We start from the raw sequence: 16222 nt of genomic DNA on the forward strand, positions 1-16222 counted from the left end.
GTGGTGGGGACTTAACTATTCATGTGGTTTTATTGGTACCGACGCTCAAGTTGTTCTTTCTTGCCTCTTCTTTATTTATCAGTAGTAGTGTATAATAAGTTTTTAATTGTGTCATTTGTGTCCGATAACGAATTTAACACGGGTTCTTTGCTGATTTTGTTTGTACTCACATGTCCACATGTGATGATCTTTTACTTAACTGCTCTCTTCTTATCTTATTTCTTTATCTGTTTTCTCACAGAGAGTGAATGATGTTCGAAGCTTCTTGCTTGGTGTCAATAACAAATGTTGGAGTGTGTGTGGGAAACAAGAGTTGGCAAACTGAAGCAATGGCTTTTGCACTTGCAATTGAAAAATGAAAAAGAAAACAAAACCAGGAATATTTTGGTAGCAAGTTAAAAAAAAGATTTGTGTTGCCCTCCTTGCCTTTGAAATTTATTGAACAATCATCTTCTCATGCCGAGCTAGATTTATGGAAGTGTTACTTTCAGAGCTTTTCGGTCTGCTCCAAACGACTGCAAATTGCAATGGAGAAAGATACGTAAATCTCTTGACTCATCTTAGTACCAGAACAATAATATCACCAGGTTTACATAATAAAGGATTAAAGAGTGGGAGATTTAGTACCTCAACTCCGCAGTCTTTCACATACATGTTTGTGAATAGCTCAGATGAGTCTGGTACCGGGCTCTCCTGAAACAATTAAACAGGAAGGAATTAGTAAAAGCCTTGTTATAGATAACAAAGACAGAGCTAGAGAAACAAGTGAGGTCCACTACCTTGGCTTGAGCTACGGCATCATCTACTTCTTTCCTTATCTCTTTCTCCATATCCTTTAAAGTCAAATATAATATTGTCATTTCCATAAGCAAATGATGATTGTATTTGTATGTATCAATTTTCAAGCATCTGTGTAGAGATTAGAGAACAATGTACCTTTAGCTCTTTTTCTGTAGCTATGTCATGAGATAAGAGCAACTTTCGCACCCTTTCAATTGGATCACGCACCTAAAGGTAAGACCAATGAAGTATTTACAGATTAAAAAGTTTCAAACTGAAGATGGTAGGAGCAGTAGTCTTACAAATGAACAAAGAACTAACCTGTCTCACACCGGAGATTTCATCACGAGTACGGTAGGTGCTTCCTGGGTCAGACATAGAGTGACCGTGGTATCTGTAGGTGTCCATCTCAAGGATCTGCGAAATAATGACAATGGTATGTTGGTCATATCACTAGGTAGAGAATGGTTTATAATAATCCAATACATGTCAACGCTATGTGGTTAAATTCACAAGATCCAAAATGCTTGTCCCATATGTGCTGGTGACAAAAATTGCAATAAAGGCAAATTGGTTGGAAGCTAAAGTCAACAATGTATCCACTTCATAACATAGGTATACACCAAAAACTCCGAAAGGATATTATTGACATCTAGTACTTTAGATTAGAAATACTAGGAGATTGTCAATCACGCCCAATCACGCTCTCACGAAATCAGCAAATACGTTTCTCAAAAAAAGGGACTTATAAAGTCTTGATTTCTCCAAACAATTTACTCAAATAAACATCATTCAATCCGAAATCCAAGCTAAGAACACGCAGTTGAGGTTATTAGCAAATCATTCTCCCCACTCAAAGTAGCATCGCACATGGCATCAGTAAATGATTCTATAAATTCTTAATATACATAAAATGCTCAAAGAGTCTTACTGATTAGGTTCGATTTCAAAGAAACAATAGAACCAGCTAATAATGCAAACAAAGAAAAGAAGACTACAAAAAGCTGTAATACTTGTTGACAGATAAAAGTAATGTGTAAACTCACAATGGGTCCATTCTTGAGCGCATGCTCCTTAGCAAACTTACACGCCTGTTTCACAGCTAGTGCATCCATACCATCCACCTATAACACAAAGCAGAGGAGATCACTAGTTACGGAAACACTCTCCCCAATCATTAAAACAAAGGATACAATTCTCCTGGTTAAAGTAAATAAAAAACTGAAACAACATCCATCAAACAACAATGATAGAAACTTTAAAGACTGCCATTAGTATTTCTCATAAAGAACCTTTGACCATTCTCATTCAATTTGTGTCTTAACCCGTATCCTCACTACCTAACTGTTCCATATTCGACCACTGATCTGCAAACCACAAGAAGGAACCTATATAAACTAAAAGGGCGTTATAGCTCTATACCAAGGAATGAAGGAGACAATCAACTATAATCAAAGCAAAAACAATGTAAAGCTCAAGATCATGACAATAGACAATTCACTCTCACCTTCAAGCCAGGAACATAATCTCCACGCTTGAAATAAGCCGGAGACTTAGCTGACCTCCACGTAGCCGTTCCCATTCCATCTAAACATCAAACCATCAAAATCAACACAAAATCACTCAAAAAAATTCCATCAAACAAACACAACTAACCAAAAACAAAACTCACAATGGTTATTCTCGCAAACAAGAATCGCAGGCAAATCCCACAAAGCAGCAATATTCAAAGCCTCAAACAACTGTCCTTGATTCGCAGCACCATCACCATACAGAACAAAAGTCACAGCCTCATCCTTATTATACTTCTGAGCAAAAGCCAAACCACATCCCAACGGAATCTGAGCACCAACAATCCCATGCCCACCGTAAAAGGAAGCATCTTTCTTATAGAAATGCATAGATCCTCCTTTACCATTAGAACAACCAGTCTTTCTCCCCATAAGCTCTGAGAAAGCATCAACAAGCTTCCCACCACGACCTATGAAAGTACAATGATCTCTATACGATGTGATAATCGCATCTTTTTTGGTAATCGCCGCTTCCATCCCCACGGCTAAAGCCTCTTGACCATCGTACAAATGGCAGAACCCACGGATCAGCTTGGCTTTGTAGAGACAATCTGCTGCGATCTCCATCCTCCTCATCCGAGCCATGTCGCGGAAGAAAGCTAGGATCTCTTCCGATGAAGACTCGACGGAGCGTGACGGCGACTCACATAGATGGGAAGTGAAAGGGACGGCGGTTTCGATTGTGATCGGTGATGTGTCTGTGGAAACATGGCGGCGAATGGGAGAGTGTAAGGCGGTGATCGCCGGCTTCAGGAAAGTGTTGGATCGTGAAGAGAGTCGTGATAGCGCCATCGCAGGAGCTTTCTCTCTGATTTGCTTTAGGAAAAATCGAATCTTTGTTGAAGTTTTAGGGAATGTTATAAGAGTGCGAAGGGTCGTCTATAGAAAGGTCAAACCTTTTATGGTCATTTTGACTCATTTCTCAAATAAAACATACAAAACATAAAATAAAAATTGAGACTTTTATTAAATGTTACAAGTTTACAACAACATCATCATACAACAAAACTTTACAACAACAGTGAGTGAAAGAGACAAGCTTTACACATGTAGCAACTAGCAAAGATTTTTTCATCCATTTTTTTTTGGTGTTTGTTACTTTTTTGTCTATCAGACAACAAAGAGCCAAATTCTCTGTTGTAATTTTGGCTCTATCTGGTGAAATCAACAAATGGAGAATTGCCACTTTTTTTTTTTCCTTTCCTGGATTTGTTTTGTCTTTGTTAGGTTGGAGAATGAACATTGTTGAGTTCCTTCCAGATTGTTACAGGCTGGTCACAAGTCTTTGGTATCTTTGTAACCTCTTTTGCCTAATCAAACAACAATTGGAAATGGAATCCTGATTCTGGTTCAAAGTTTTTCTTCTCTTTTTAACTCGAACCAATAAATCTTCTGTTTCCAATACATATGAGACCTGCAGGAGATTTCGGATTCGAGCTCAAGTGGTGGTCTATCATGAAAACTAGAAAACAAAGGGAAGGAAGATAAAAGTGGTACCTTTGAAGAACTGCAAGCTATCTTACACTCCAACCCATTTTTAATCTTAACTCCATCTGTGCTGTATAGCTGTTCATCTTCACCACCAATTTTGCGCTTGTTCCTGCAGAAGACAAAAAAACGGGATTGCATCTGATGAGTGTGTGACCCACTAGGTTTAAGACATCAAGGGATAGTCATTTGTTACCTATTTAAATAGATTCTGTGATTTTCTCTTGCATTCCATTGTATGGAGAGGAAGTCATTGTGGAGATAAGCTGCAAAGGTCGGGTCAATGGATACAGATGTCACATCGGGCTTATCAAGACCGTTGCACATAAGCTGAATAGAGAGTTTGGCTGGGGTTGCTAATTTCTGCATATACATGAAGTTTTGGAGTCCAAATGCTTGATTAGCAGTGCATTGGCAGAGAGTATAAGTAGTTTATGTAAGATGGAGCAAAAGCTTACACATTCAATACGGTAAATGTTCTCATCGGGGAGGAGGACACGGGCGTTGTCGTAATAAACAGCATCAAAAATCGTTTCAGGCTTTCTAGATTTCTCATATGCATAAAGCTGAAGAAGTTTGTTGTCCATCTCATCAGCTGCTACTCCTTGGAGCTGAAGAATGACCACACTTAGGTTAGTAAAAAGCAAGTAAAGATAGAGAGGCGAATACATGGAGAAATTACCAAAGACACAAAACTCACATGCTTGATGAATTTATGGATCAGTTTGTCCAGTGTAAAGAGAACGTAAGACTGAGTCCCTATTATGGCTCGGCAGTCATCTTCAAACTTTGCATTTTCAGATGTACCATCAAGTAAATTGTAGAGAGCAGTCATGAATCTGTTCCGCATAAAACAAATTTATAAGCCGGAACACCAATGAATGTCAAATACCAAAAACAATCTCTGCCACGAAAGCAAATTTCACCTGGCATAGGAATCGGTAGGATTTTTGGTATTTGAGGTCTTCCACTTTCCGTCCGGGGATGATGAGTTCACTTTTGCTGATAGTATTCTCTCATACAACATCTGTTATGAGTAATTGCCTAACGTTAGCTAGTGAAAACTATTAGTACTATAGGTGAAAATGTTTCTTTTCAAACTGTGTGATTGTTTCTTGGTTCTTACCCTGTGAAGCCTGAAAAGCACGTAAAACGAATCATTCCCATAGAAGACTTGGGAGTTCTTCAGAGACTCTTTGTCGTGCAAAGCTAACGTTGAAGGAACATACTTTGCTAAGGGCTTTACATGCAGAAGGAATCGTGCTGAAAAGGGTAAGGCAGATCCTTCTTCTTCAGCATCTTGTGCATCAGCCATACCTTCAGCCTCGCCTTCACTTTCTCCCTTGTTATTGGGATCCATATCATCCTCCGGATCTTCACCACCACCAGACTCCGTTCCAGAAACATCACCGTTCTCATATGCATTTCTGCTGTCCTCTGATGATCTTGCAGCGTTTTCGTCACCTTCAGCATCATTCTCAGCCCCTGTCTCCAGACAACTTGGTTCATCTTCTCTAATTCTCTCTCGGCTTAAGCTATTACCAGCGTTATCATTCGCTTTGCTAGTGGCCTCCAAACCACTTTTTGCATAAACTGCAAAATTATCTTCCTCAAAGTCTCCATTAGGAGATAGTTCACCTTCTTCTCTTTCAACTTTGGATTTCCCCGCTAACTCTTGATTACTTGTTATTTCTACTGAGATCCCATTTGTCAATACTTTCTTGTTACCGACCTGTGAGACATATAGTATATCAGTACTACCTCTTGGTAAAGACAGGACGAATAGTGTTATATTAAAATTTAACACCTGTTTCATATCAAGTACCTAAGCACAAAAACGTAAACAATGGAGGACATTGTTCCAGAACAACAAAAAACCATTCACAAAATTATAAACAGAATCATCTACTTAAACAGTTTCACATCAAGATCTATAAGATGATGAAGCCAAAAATGCTTTAATACAACTATACCTCTACTTTTGGCCCATTTCCATCATTCATCTTCAACTCCAACTCTATTCCACGGGTCATACCACTAGGCTTCAGATTGTTATTGCAATGCCCTGACAGAGTAAGAGGAAACTATTCATCAATTGGACAAAGAAAATGAAAATTTTCAAGAGAACTTGTAAGCAAGATTTCAAGGTGTTACCAGCCATGTGTACTATATTGTTTCCTCCATTACTTTGGTCTAATAATCCATCTACACAGAGAGCAGTTGAATCTTGTACACATTCAATAGAAACGGCTTTGCTTTCAGGCCTTTCATCAGGTGTAGCTACATTCTTCTCCATTTTATCATACTGAGCAGTCTCACATAAGCCATCTGAGGTCCTACCAGCTGTGCTGTCCCTATCTGGATTACTGCTTTGCCCCAACTGATTACGTTCATTAATTTTTCGAGATGCCTTCGAGCGTTTAGAGTCAGCAATACTATTGCACTTCTGAGGACTTCCCTCACTCTCTCCAGCACTTGCACAACCACTTTTTACATTCTGGTTTGTGGACTTGACAACGTCTTCTCGGTCTTCAGCACCTTGAGGGCGAGAAGGAACACCAAATATTTGTTCCACGAAATTTGTCCAAATCTTCATTACCTTTTCTAACTGTTCGGTAGAGCACATTTCTGCACATGAATACTTGATCAGCTGGTAAAGATCTTCATGAAGATCAGAATCTGGATAATCAAACTCCATATTTGGGGAAATGGATAGTCTATTTCCGGCTGCAAGTGCAAGAAGTGAATCATCTTCTCGCTTCTTTTCAGTAGTCTCTTTTATCTCTGCCAACAATGCTGCAGAAAATATAGTACACAATGTCACTTCACAGCCTGATATGATAGAATAATGTGCGCAGAGTAATAGGTTATGGACAAACCTTTCATGCTCAGATTCTTTGAATCCTGCTGTTTGAAGTAGAAACTTCGATGATCAAGCGACTTGTAATAGTTCTTCGCATATATGTCAGCCCAGACTTTATCAAAATCAGAGCGACACCTTACCCATTCTTCTTGCTTCTGTTTCAAACGTGTTAGGATAACAGGTAAAGCTAGAGACACGTTCTTCCTTAACACATCCATCACATCTAACCCGTGATCACCATATAACCGTTCTATACATCTTATGTTTAGAGCTACAAAGACAGTAACAAAGCAGTCCATCATAAATAAATAAAAAACACAGCTCAGCTACTAGTGTTTTAACAAAGCAAACGATGCTGCTTTCTGTTTTACACCAGCTTATATTACCTGTGAGATGATCCTCGACACGGATTGGGCTGTTGGTTTTCAGTTCGTTACTGTTAATCTTTGCCAATACTTCTTCCACATGCTTCGTAGTTGAATTCACCGATTCTAATAGCATGTCAAGTTCGAACCTAAAACAAAAGAGAGAAATATATTCACACAAATACCAAAAATAATGACTCAAAATTTGACCAACAAATTGGCTCATAATAACAGGACAGTAATCATAGTTTATGAAAAGTATGAAATACAGGGTTCCCTATCCGTTACTGTCCACCATTAGAAGTAAATGAACCAACCTGTCATCCTCACATTTGAAGAGGCTCTCTTCATACTGGTTCTTGCGCATGTGGCTAAATGAATAATCTTCACTTCCTGATGTGACGGAGACCCAGTGATCATTAAGAACCTGTTTACCAAGCTCCGTCTTCTGGCTTGCAATGGAAATTGGGTACTGCAGAGACCGAAATATATATACATTAGACTAATGAAACAAAAGATGATCCGAAGAAAAGCAGATCCACACATGACAAGCAGCAGCCACATACACTTTTTGGAAGTAATCGATAACTAGGAGTGCATTGTTCACAATTCGAGAGATCTAGTTCACTGATCGGCTTTGCCCATTTCTGACTTGCTGCTGCTTTTTCAAGCCTCTCCTTCTCATGATCTTTTTCTCTAAACCCTTCATCTCTCTTATGTTCTTGGTCTCTATCATTGTCCAGTGGCGGTTGAGGATATTTGCCTTCACTCCACAAGGATTCTGCAATATAGTTATGAATAGATTTGTTTTCTTTTCAGCACTAGAAATAGATATATCTGGAAAGAAGATCAGACATAATAGTGGAGTTGTGTAGTTCACTACTAGTAAATACTTAAAATATATATGGCTTGGTCACTCAGCATCAGATTCATGTAACCTTGCATAAGGTAAGTAGACTTACTCTTAGTTAGAATACCAGAAAGCAGTCCTTCTGCAAGAAGATTAAAAAGATTAAGTATCTGTCCTCTTATCTGAAATCAAAGAATGTGTAGGACGAGAAAATTTCGTAGTTACCATTCTTTTCACAATGCACCAAAAACTCTATAAAGGAATCCATGAGGTCAGGATATACTCCAATTAAATTTCCTACCTGATACAAGCACAAATGTTCATGAATTATTGCAAACAAATATCACACTCACACTGAAAATCTAAGGAATTGATATATGCATATACCAAAGATTGCAATTCTGGTCGGCTGATTATTTCTTTTGAGAAGAGATTAAGACAACGTAAGAACTCCTGGTACTCTGAGGCATTAAGCTTTTCCTTTACTCTATCGACAATAGCTATGTCTTGACCATAACCTGACATCACATAAGAAAATTTTAAGTAAACATGTAATAGCTAACAAGAAATTCATTAATTATCATCTTTCAAATAAGTTGTCATAAAACGAGAACTCACTTTTCATGGCACCTTTTTCATCATAAGTAGATGAACTAGGAACCGCTCCAGAAATTTTCTTTCCTTCCCTGACATGATTTGAAATTTCAGCAGAATCATCACCTCTAATATACACTTTTTGCTTGTTGTTGAGAAACTGCACTTTTTTGCTATCAGTTTGGAAATCTCTGGCATCTCTATGCTCATTTTCTTTGTTATAACCTCTCACGTATTCTTTATTTTCTTTCTTCATAGGTCTCTCTCGGTCCAGGTCAACATGTTCAGTACTATAGTCATGGTCAGGATGTGGAGTAATGATCCGGTCCTTCTACAACAAAGCCACAAACAAATGAATGTTCAATAAAAGATTTAGACATATTGAAACATTGTATTTCTCGGAAAATAGATGTCTGGAGAAGAACCTTATCAGGAAGAGAAATCCCTCTGTCACGAACTGAAGTTTTAACAGATTGAATAGTGGCTGTTGCTGAAGTATCAGGTAGAAAATGAGTAAACTCCACTAGTAAATCTGTATGATCTCGAAATAGGACCGCAACCTGAGATAGACATGTAAAACTAAGTAACAAATAGCAACAAAAAGATACACATAACAGTATCAATGAGCGTACCTCCTGGTAGACCTCAGTGATAGACTTGCTATCCTTTCTGTACAAGTTTAAAATGTCTAAAAATGATTTGTATACACGATCATCGCCCTGAAACCTTGCCTGCAAATGATTTAAGATTTCTAAGAGGGTAAGAAAAAGGAAAAAAGCAGTAACGTTCCATGGACAGTTTATCACTCTACATAAACATATCTACTACCTTAATCTTGTTCACGAAACTAATTGCTTCCTCAAACTCAACGCGTTTCTTCAGTGGAGGTTGTCCATCCTCGGGTTGAAGTGTGATCTCAAAACCCTTTGGTAAAAAGGTATTGAAACCCAAAATCAATTCTTGGTGCCCTTTAAAAAGTTCTTTAACCCTTGTTATGACACCAGCTGTATCAACTCTACAAAAGAAAAAAACACAAATTAGCAAACAGTTCTCAGATACCATGAACTAAACATAACAGAAAGAGAAAAGAAAGAAACGTATACCTTTGAGATTTAAAGTTCTTCATGACTTCGAGAAACTCGTCATATTTGTCACGTTGATCCTGAAATTTATCCTTGACAGCTTTAAGGTATGCAAGCGCATCATTAGTAGTAAGCTTCTGTGCACTTCCTCCTCCAACCATGGTTTAAAGTTGAAACAAAGCTTCATTACCATCAAACACAGATCAAATTAAAGTCAGTCAACATCTAAAAAAAAAAGACTTTAACAACGTTTCTCCAAAAAAAAAAAAAAAAAAAAATAGGATTGAATCCTTGAACAAACCCTAAAACCCATGTGCTCACATAAGCTCATTATTATTTGGTCTTTCAAAGTCTTAACATAAAACTAAATCAGATGAAACATTTAGCATCAAACTGATGAGATTAAGAGACAAAAAAAAAAAAGCTAAAACACTTCTCCATGGGACAGAACAAAGAACAGTCTTTAAATTTGGGAGATTCACTTGAATTTGGTCTCTCTCTCTCTCTCTTCATCCACAAATCACATCCTAAATAACACGCGAAATCAAATCACGTATAACGAATCGAACTTGAATTCATCTGAAACAAGGCAGTAGCTGCAGATCTAGCAACTACATAAAAGAAAACAATTTTTCGAAGAAAAATACGAAAACGGACCAGAAGAAATCGATCTTAACTTAACCCTCAGAGATTATTTCACATTCACTTGACGATTATTAAAATTGTAATGCCCCCCAAAAAAAAAAAAATGAAAATAGAAAGGATAAAAAAAAAGCGAAAGATGAAGATCATCGTTTACCGAAGAAGAAGAAGCTTCCTCCTCCTTTATTACTAATCCCACGAAACAGCTGAGAAGACAAAAGCTATTCAACAATTTTCAGACACAGGACTCACTGAGCAAACGAGTTTTTATGTTTTTATTGAAGGAAAGAAAGATTTGAGATTTTTCTTAAAAGGTCTTCTTCTTCTTCATAAGTTCAATTAAAAATACATTTTCTTTCTCGTTCGCTTGTATTTTTATTGTTTGTTAAAAATAAAATAAAATAAAAATCCTTTTCTTTTTAATGTTTATTAAAGTTTGTATTTTCCTGTTTATTATAATACATCATTGTTATTTTTTTTTTTTTTGGTTATATGATTTTTGGAGAGTTATAACTTATCTTCTCCTTCTTGGAAATTTTTTAACCTCCTTAGTTATGTTATGTGCAAAAATAAATTATTAAATGATTTTTGTAACTTAAAAATGGTTAAAAGTATTAAATAGATTTTTTTCCTAAGTAATTTATACTTTATATAAAATTATTAAAACTATAAATGTTTAGGGATGGACAAAAAAAAAATGTAACCAAATTTTTTTATTTACATCGGATTTAAATTACATGATATGTTTGGCTAGCATTACTAATAGAAGATTGGTTAAACTCTAACTTGTGTAGAAAGCAGAAATCGTAAAATCGATCATATTGTTCACCTTTCAAAATTAAAATTGAATATTTTTCTAAATGCATAATGATCTTTCCGTAGACCCAAAAACTTTGTTTTTGCTGCTGGGTTGATAGGCGTAAAACAACCCCATAGTCAATTCATATGTAAGCATGGAAATAACTAAATGATGGTAAATTAGAATTTTGATACTGACTAAAATTATTTATAAGGAAAAGAAAGCTGCATATAAATCACTATATTAAAAAAAAAAAAACCATCTAGTATATTATCTCTAACTTATAAAAAAACTACTTATATGTGTAATCTCTCTATCACCACGAATTTGGGCTTGTAACAGAATCAGACGAGTCACTATCTGATTTAGCATCAGGCATAAAATGAGTAAACTCCGCAAGCAAATCCTTATGATCCCGAAATAAGATAGAAACCTGAGATAAAAATATAAAAACTAAGTAAAAAAATTAGCAATAAGAAACATACTTAAATTAGTATATCAATCAATGAGCCTATAGCTACCTCATAGTAGACCTCGGTCGAGGACTTTTCCTCCTTTCTGTAGCTTTTTACAATGTCTATAAGTGATCTGTATGGACGATCATCTTCTTGAAACCTCCTCTGCAAATGAAATGAAAATATTAATCCAAGGAGCGTAGGAAAGGGATCAAAATCAGTAAGAGAGTTTAGCACATCAGATATCTTACCTTAACCTTGCTAACAAATTTAATTGCGTCCATAAAATTAACGGATGGCTTTGGTGGATGTTGTCCATCCTCAGGTTCGAGTGTCATCTTTAAACCCTTTGGCATGAAGGTATTGAAACCCACTAGTAACTCTTGGTGTCCTTTGAAGAGTTCTTTTAACCTTCTTATGACACCTAAAAAATCCACTCTACAATGGAAAAAAAAAAAAACACACACAATTAGGCAATATCACTGATATTATATCAGTTCTTAGAAACCATTGGAGTATTAATTTATCCGGACCAAGGCCCAAACCAAAACATATTATAAAGTAGAACTATATATACCTCCGGCAACTATAATCCGTCAGGATCTCGAGAAATTCGTCATATTTTTCACATTGATACCGAAATGTATACTTCACGGTTTTAAGGTATGCAAGCGCGCTACATGAAGATGGCTTGCTTTCACCTCCAACCATGGCTTGAAGTTGAACCGAGCTTCATTGTCCAAAGAGAGAGAGGGGTAACCAAAAGAAAGGTGGAACATTATAATAAGCATCAAACTGAATCATTCAAAGTCGTCTTTTAACATCTCAAAAGAGGGTTTAACGTTTCTTTAAGGATTGGGTCCTTAAACAAACCCACCAAAGTCCTAACAGCAGAAACAATTTTACTCGAGGAAATTTTTGGCATTCAAACTGATGGGACTAAGAAATAATAAGCTTATACTTCTCATAAGTCATAAAAAGCGAATTCTCAAAAACTAATTCTCAAGGACCCACATGGAACCGAAACTACACGTGTGAAGCAATCAATTCAAACAGAGCAAACCAATCAAACAATGGATTAGTAGATATGTAATAATCTCATCCTCAAACCAAAAAAGAAAAAGAAAAGAATAGCTATGGGATTTAGATATTTTTCTATTGGGAAGAAATTAAACCAAATCAATATAAAATTTGAGGGGTTCAAGTTGATTTAAACTTCACCACTTGGATTTGATGATTCATCAGATATATATATATAATATTTATTCAACGAACTCAAAGCTCGAAATCATCCCACGAATACAAAACAAGCAACTACAAAAGCATTATTGAATCAGAGAATTTCATAAAAACTTGTAGTGGACGTATAGAGAGATCTAGAAGATCACAAGATTAATAACAATATATTCTATCTTTATTATTCTAGACATTGCAATCATTATAGTTTAGGAAACTCTTGTACTATATAATTATATGTAACCTAAAGATTATAATCATGAGAGTCAATATAATATTTCATAAATACTAATGTGTTCATCTCTCATCAATCTATAACAGGACGTAACGAAAACCACACAAAAAAGAAGATCACATGTGTATAGTTTTACCAAGTTTCGAAGACGAATGAAGAAGGCTTCTCACACAATCACGATCACGAAGCAGGAGAGACGATCTTCTAGATAATATCTCTCGATGTTCTAGTATATCCTTTTAAATAGGGTTTTGTTTTCTAAATTATGCGATTCCACAAATTAACGTAAGATTATTTTTTATTTATTTTTTTCTCGGGCGGATTTTAATTAATCAAGGTTTAAATATAACAAACTAACAAACTAAAAAGTATACTTTTAAGGTTTGATCTTTTCATATATTTGTCAACATCAAAATTTTCTTGATTAAATTACCGGTATTGTATTATCTATTATCTAAGACGAACAAAAAAAAAAAAAGGTAGTATTATCTATTTTCAAGCATAAATAATTTAGTCACAAATTGGTAAATGAAGAAGGCTCTATTCGATTAAGTTCAGCATAAACAAAATAAGCTTTTCGAGATTTGTGATAATACTAATCATTGAATATAATCCACACGATCAAAATTCAAATCTCATATCTTCTCGGTGAAAATCAACAATTCTAATAACAAAAACACAAGTGCAATGAGCATCGAACTAAAAACACTAAAATCTCTGTAGAAAGAAAAGAAACTATACACTCCATTGTCGTTTATTTACAAATCTCGTCATGTAGCTGTTGTGCTGCTGATATTACAAAATCCTTCTTCTTTTTGAAAACTCTGAGAAACTCCTCGATCAAATCTTCATGATAATACAGAGTATCAATGACCTGCAAAATACGTAATAACCAAAAAAATCAAAACCAAGATAACAACAACAGAGAAGAGAAGTACAACATACATAGCACACCAAGAACAAACATACCTCCTCCTCCAACTCCTTTACAGACATACGTCCCTCTTTAAACCTAATCATTACCACGCAAAACGTCGCCACTACATCTTTATCAAGGCTCTTAAACCTTGTCTGCAGATCGATGAATTTGCAATAGTTAGCAAAAGTGAAGAAATTTTTATTGGTATTTCCCTAGGAGTAGAGCATTTTGTGTACCTTAAGGTTGTTCATAAACTCCTCTACATCAGCATGTTTCTTTTTGGTATGAGGATGCTTGTTTCTCTTAGCCTCATCAGGAAGGAAGACATGGAAACCATGAAGCAGATCCTGATGATCTTCCAAGAGTTCCTCAACCCTTTCAACGATGCTATCTTTATCGACCCTACAAAAAAAACAGAGACTTAAGTTACATCAGAATCGATTTACACAGAGTGTTTTGTTATCTCTTGATTCACAGTTGCAAAAAAAAAAAAGACCAAACCAAACATAAACATGGAAGTTAAAGAATTCATCATACCTAAGGTCCCTAATACCATTCAAGATATTGATAAACTCTTGATACTTTGAAGGTTCATCATGAAATGCTTGCTTCACATCAGCGAGGTATGACTCTGCATCATAAACAGTTAGAGCCTGTGACACTCTTCTTCCAACCATGGTATGCTTCTGGCTTTTAAACCTTTTTGGTATCCACAGAAAGAAAGAGAATTTTTTGGTCAGTAAAACAGAACACATCATTGAATCCCTCTTACTACTATCTCAAACGTATTACCACATTGTAAACTCTACAATTCTTGAAGAAACAGAACAGGGTACAGAAATACAAATCTCTCATTCCACAATTTATTATTCCCTTAAACACTGAACAAGAACCATTGAAGCTAAATCTCAAAATCTAGATAGTTTGTCTCAAAACCAAAATCAACAAAAACCCAATTCAATCCCTTAAGAATCACACAGAACAGAGCCTACAAATGTGAAGCAGCCAATTCAGTACAGAGGAAACCAATCAAACACTTACAATTCTTGAAAAAAATCTCAATTCTCAAGAAATATTTAAGAACTCAATTCACTAATAAAGAGCTTCGTCATCTCTAATTCGAGGGTTTTCGTCACAGATGCAATTCGAAGAACCCAAATTCGAAAACATCTAAGAAACTAGAAAAATTCAAGCAATTTACTAAGCCTTAATAGAAAAATCCCCAAAGAAATGAAAACAGAAGGAGGGGATCATTTCGCATGGTTACCGAATCTCGGAGACGAAGAAGAAATTGGGTAGTCCTAAAAAGATCTACTAAATTCGCCGAGTTGTTCCAAAGGATCAAAGGGGACAAGGCTTCGAGAACAAGCTTTTATATCTCTCTCTTACAACACACGATCACCAAGGAGACAGAACTATGTTCTAGGGTTTTTTTTTTGTCATATGTTTTTTTTTCTCATTAAATAGTGAAGGATAGAGGGTGCATATATATATGTCGGCGGAAACAGTGAAGGATTAAGGGTGCATATATATATGTTGGCGGAAACGCTAAACATTCTCCGAAACTATAGGCCCAAAAAAAATCGAAAGTTGGAAACGCTAAACTTTTTGAAGATTATGGGCCCAAAAAAGCGAAAGTGGAAACGCTAAACATTTTTAGAAACTATAGACCAATAAAAAGTGAAAGTTGGAAATGCTAAACATTTTCGGAAACTATAGGCCCAAAAAAAAAGCAAAAGTTGGAAACACTAAACATTCTCGGAAACTATAGGTCCAAAAAAAAGTGAAAGTTAGAAATACTAAATATTTTCGAAAACTATAGGCCCAAAAAAAAGCGAAAGTTAGAAACACATGATTTTTGTCTGGATTTCCAAATCCATTAAAATCATAGAACCAATAACCTCCTCTAAACATTCTCGAAAACTATAGGCCCAAAAAAAAACGTAAGTTGGAAACGCTAAACATTCTCGGAGATTCTAGGCCTAAAAAAGCGAAAAACAGAAACACTAAATATTTCCAGAAACTACAAACCCGAAAAGGAAACTAAAACCCAAACGAAAGAAGCCCAAACTCAAACAAGGAAAATATTGCTTTAACTTACGTGTAAACTAATTGAAATCGAAATACAAACCACAAAATACCAAACAAAATAAGCTCAAAATAAAAACAACTTGCCAAACTTATTTTCTCACCATTGTGAACAAAACACCCAATCTACTTTGTCGTTAACAAAACCTCCTATTACTAAATCAGAGTACCTCTCAAATAGATTAAACCTTGATTTCTATTCCGATACAAAGACCAAATCGCTTGATCATTCGAAAACATTCAGTTATAAAAATA

The 16222-nt window shown here is 35.8% G+C and overlaps 4 protein-coding genes across 4 annotated transcripts; all 4 read right to left on the minus strand.

Moving 5' to 3' along the window:
* Positions 1–189: 189 nt before the first annotated feature.
* Positions 190–3250, minus strand: LOC104756797 (pyruvate dehydrogenase E1 component subunit alpha-2, mitochondrial). Its single transcript, XM_010479441.3, has 8 exons — positions 2453–3250; positions 2288–2367; positions 1827–1904; positions 1102–1197; positions 937–1008; positions 780–833; positions 628–693; positions 190–515 (listed from the first exon to the last, which is right to left on the minus strand). The coding sequence occupies exons 1-8, from the start codon at positions 3141–3143 to the stop codon at positions 471–473; spliced, it is 1182 nt and encodes a 393-aa protein (XP_010477743.2). The 5' UTR covers positions 3144–3250; the 3' UTR covers positions 190–470.
* A 44-nt stretch (positions 3251–3294) lies between these two features.
* LOC104756798 (paired amphipathic helix protein Sin3-like 3) lies at positions 3295–10697 on the minus strand. The gene is made up of 22 exons (XM_010479442.2): positions 10393–10697; positions 9615–9774; positions 9340–9526; positions 9144–9242; positions 8937–9071; positions 8536–8842; positions 8305–8435; positions 8143–8218; positions 8030–8059; positions 7634–7848; positions 7385–7539; positions 7089–7216; positions 6719–6973; positions 5994–6635; positions 5813–5904; positions 4966–5571; positions 4766–4866; positions 4540–4678; positions 4298–4450; positions 4036–4202; positions 3849–3951; positions 3295–3765 (listed from the first exon to the last, which is right to left on the minus strand). The coding sequence occupies exons 2-22, from the start codon at positions 9752–9754 to the stop codon at positions 3616–3618; spliced, it is 4011 nt and encodes a 1336-aa protein (XP_010477744.2). The 5' UTR covers positions 9755–9774; positions 10393–10697; the 3' UTR covers positions 3295–3615.
* A 653-nt stretch (positions 10698–11350) lies between these two features.
* LOC104759402 (paired amphipathic helix protein Sin3-like 4) lies at positions 11351–12200 on the minus strand. The gene is made up of 4 exons (XM_010482335.2): positions 12067–12200; positions 11741–11927; positions 11556–11654; positions 11351–11467 (listed from the first exon to the last, which is right to left on the minus strand). Exons 1-4 carry the CDS (start codon positions 12198–12200, stop codon positions 11351–11353), a joined length of 537 nt encoding a protein of 178 aa, XP_010480637.1.
* A 1343-nt stretch (positions 12201–13543) lies between these two features.
* Positions 13544–15381, minus strand: LOC104756799 (paired amphipathic helix protein Sin3-like 3). Its single transcript, XM_010479443.2, has 5 exons — positions 15147–15381; positions 14417–14578; positions 14116–14281; positions 13930–14031; positions 13544–13834 (listed from the first exon to the last, which is right to left on the minus strand). The coding sequence occupies exons 2-5, from the start codon at positions 14554–14556 to the stop codon at positions 13715–13717; spliced, it is 528 nt and encodes a 175-aa protein (XP_010477745.1). The 5' UTR covers positions 14557–14578; positions 15147–15381; the 3' UTR covers positions 13544–13714.
* Between the last annotated feature and the right edge of the window lie 841 nt (positions 15382–16222).

The sequence above is a fragment of the Camelina sativa genome, chromosome 17 (genome assembly GCF_030686135.1).
Source record: "Camelina sativa cultivar CO46 ecotype springtype chromosome 17, ASM3068613v1".
In the NCBI taxonomy this organism is placed as follows: domain Eukaryota; kingdom Viridiplantae; phylum Streptophyta; class Magnoliopsida; order Brassicales; family Brassicaceae; genus Camelina; species Camelina sativa.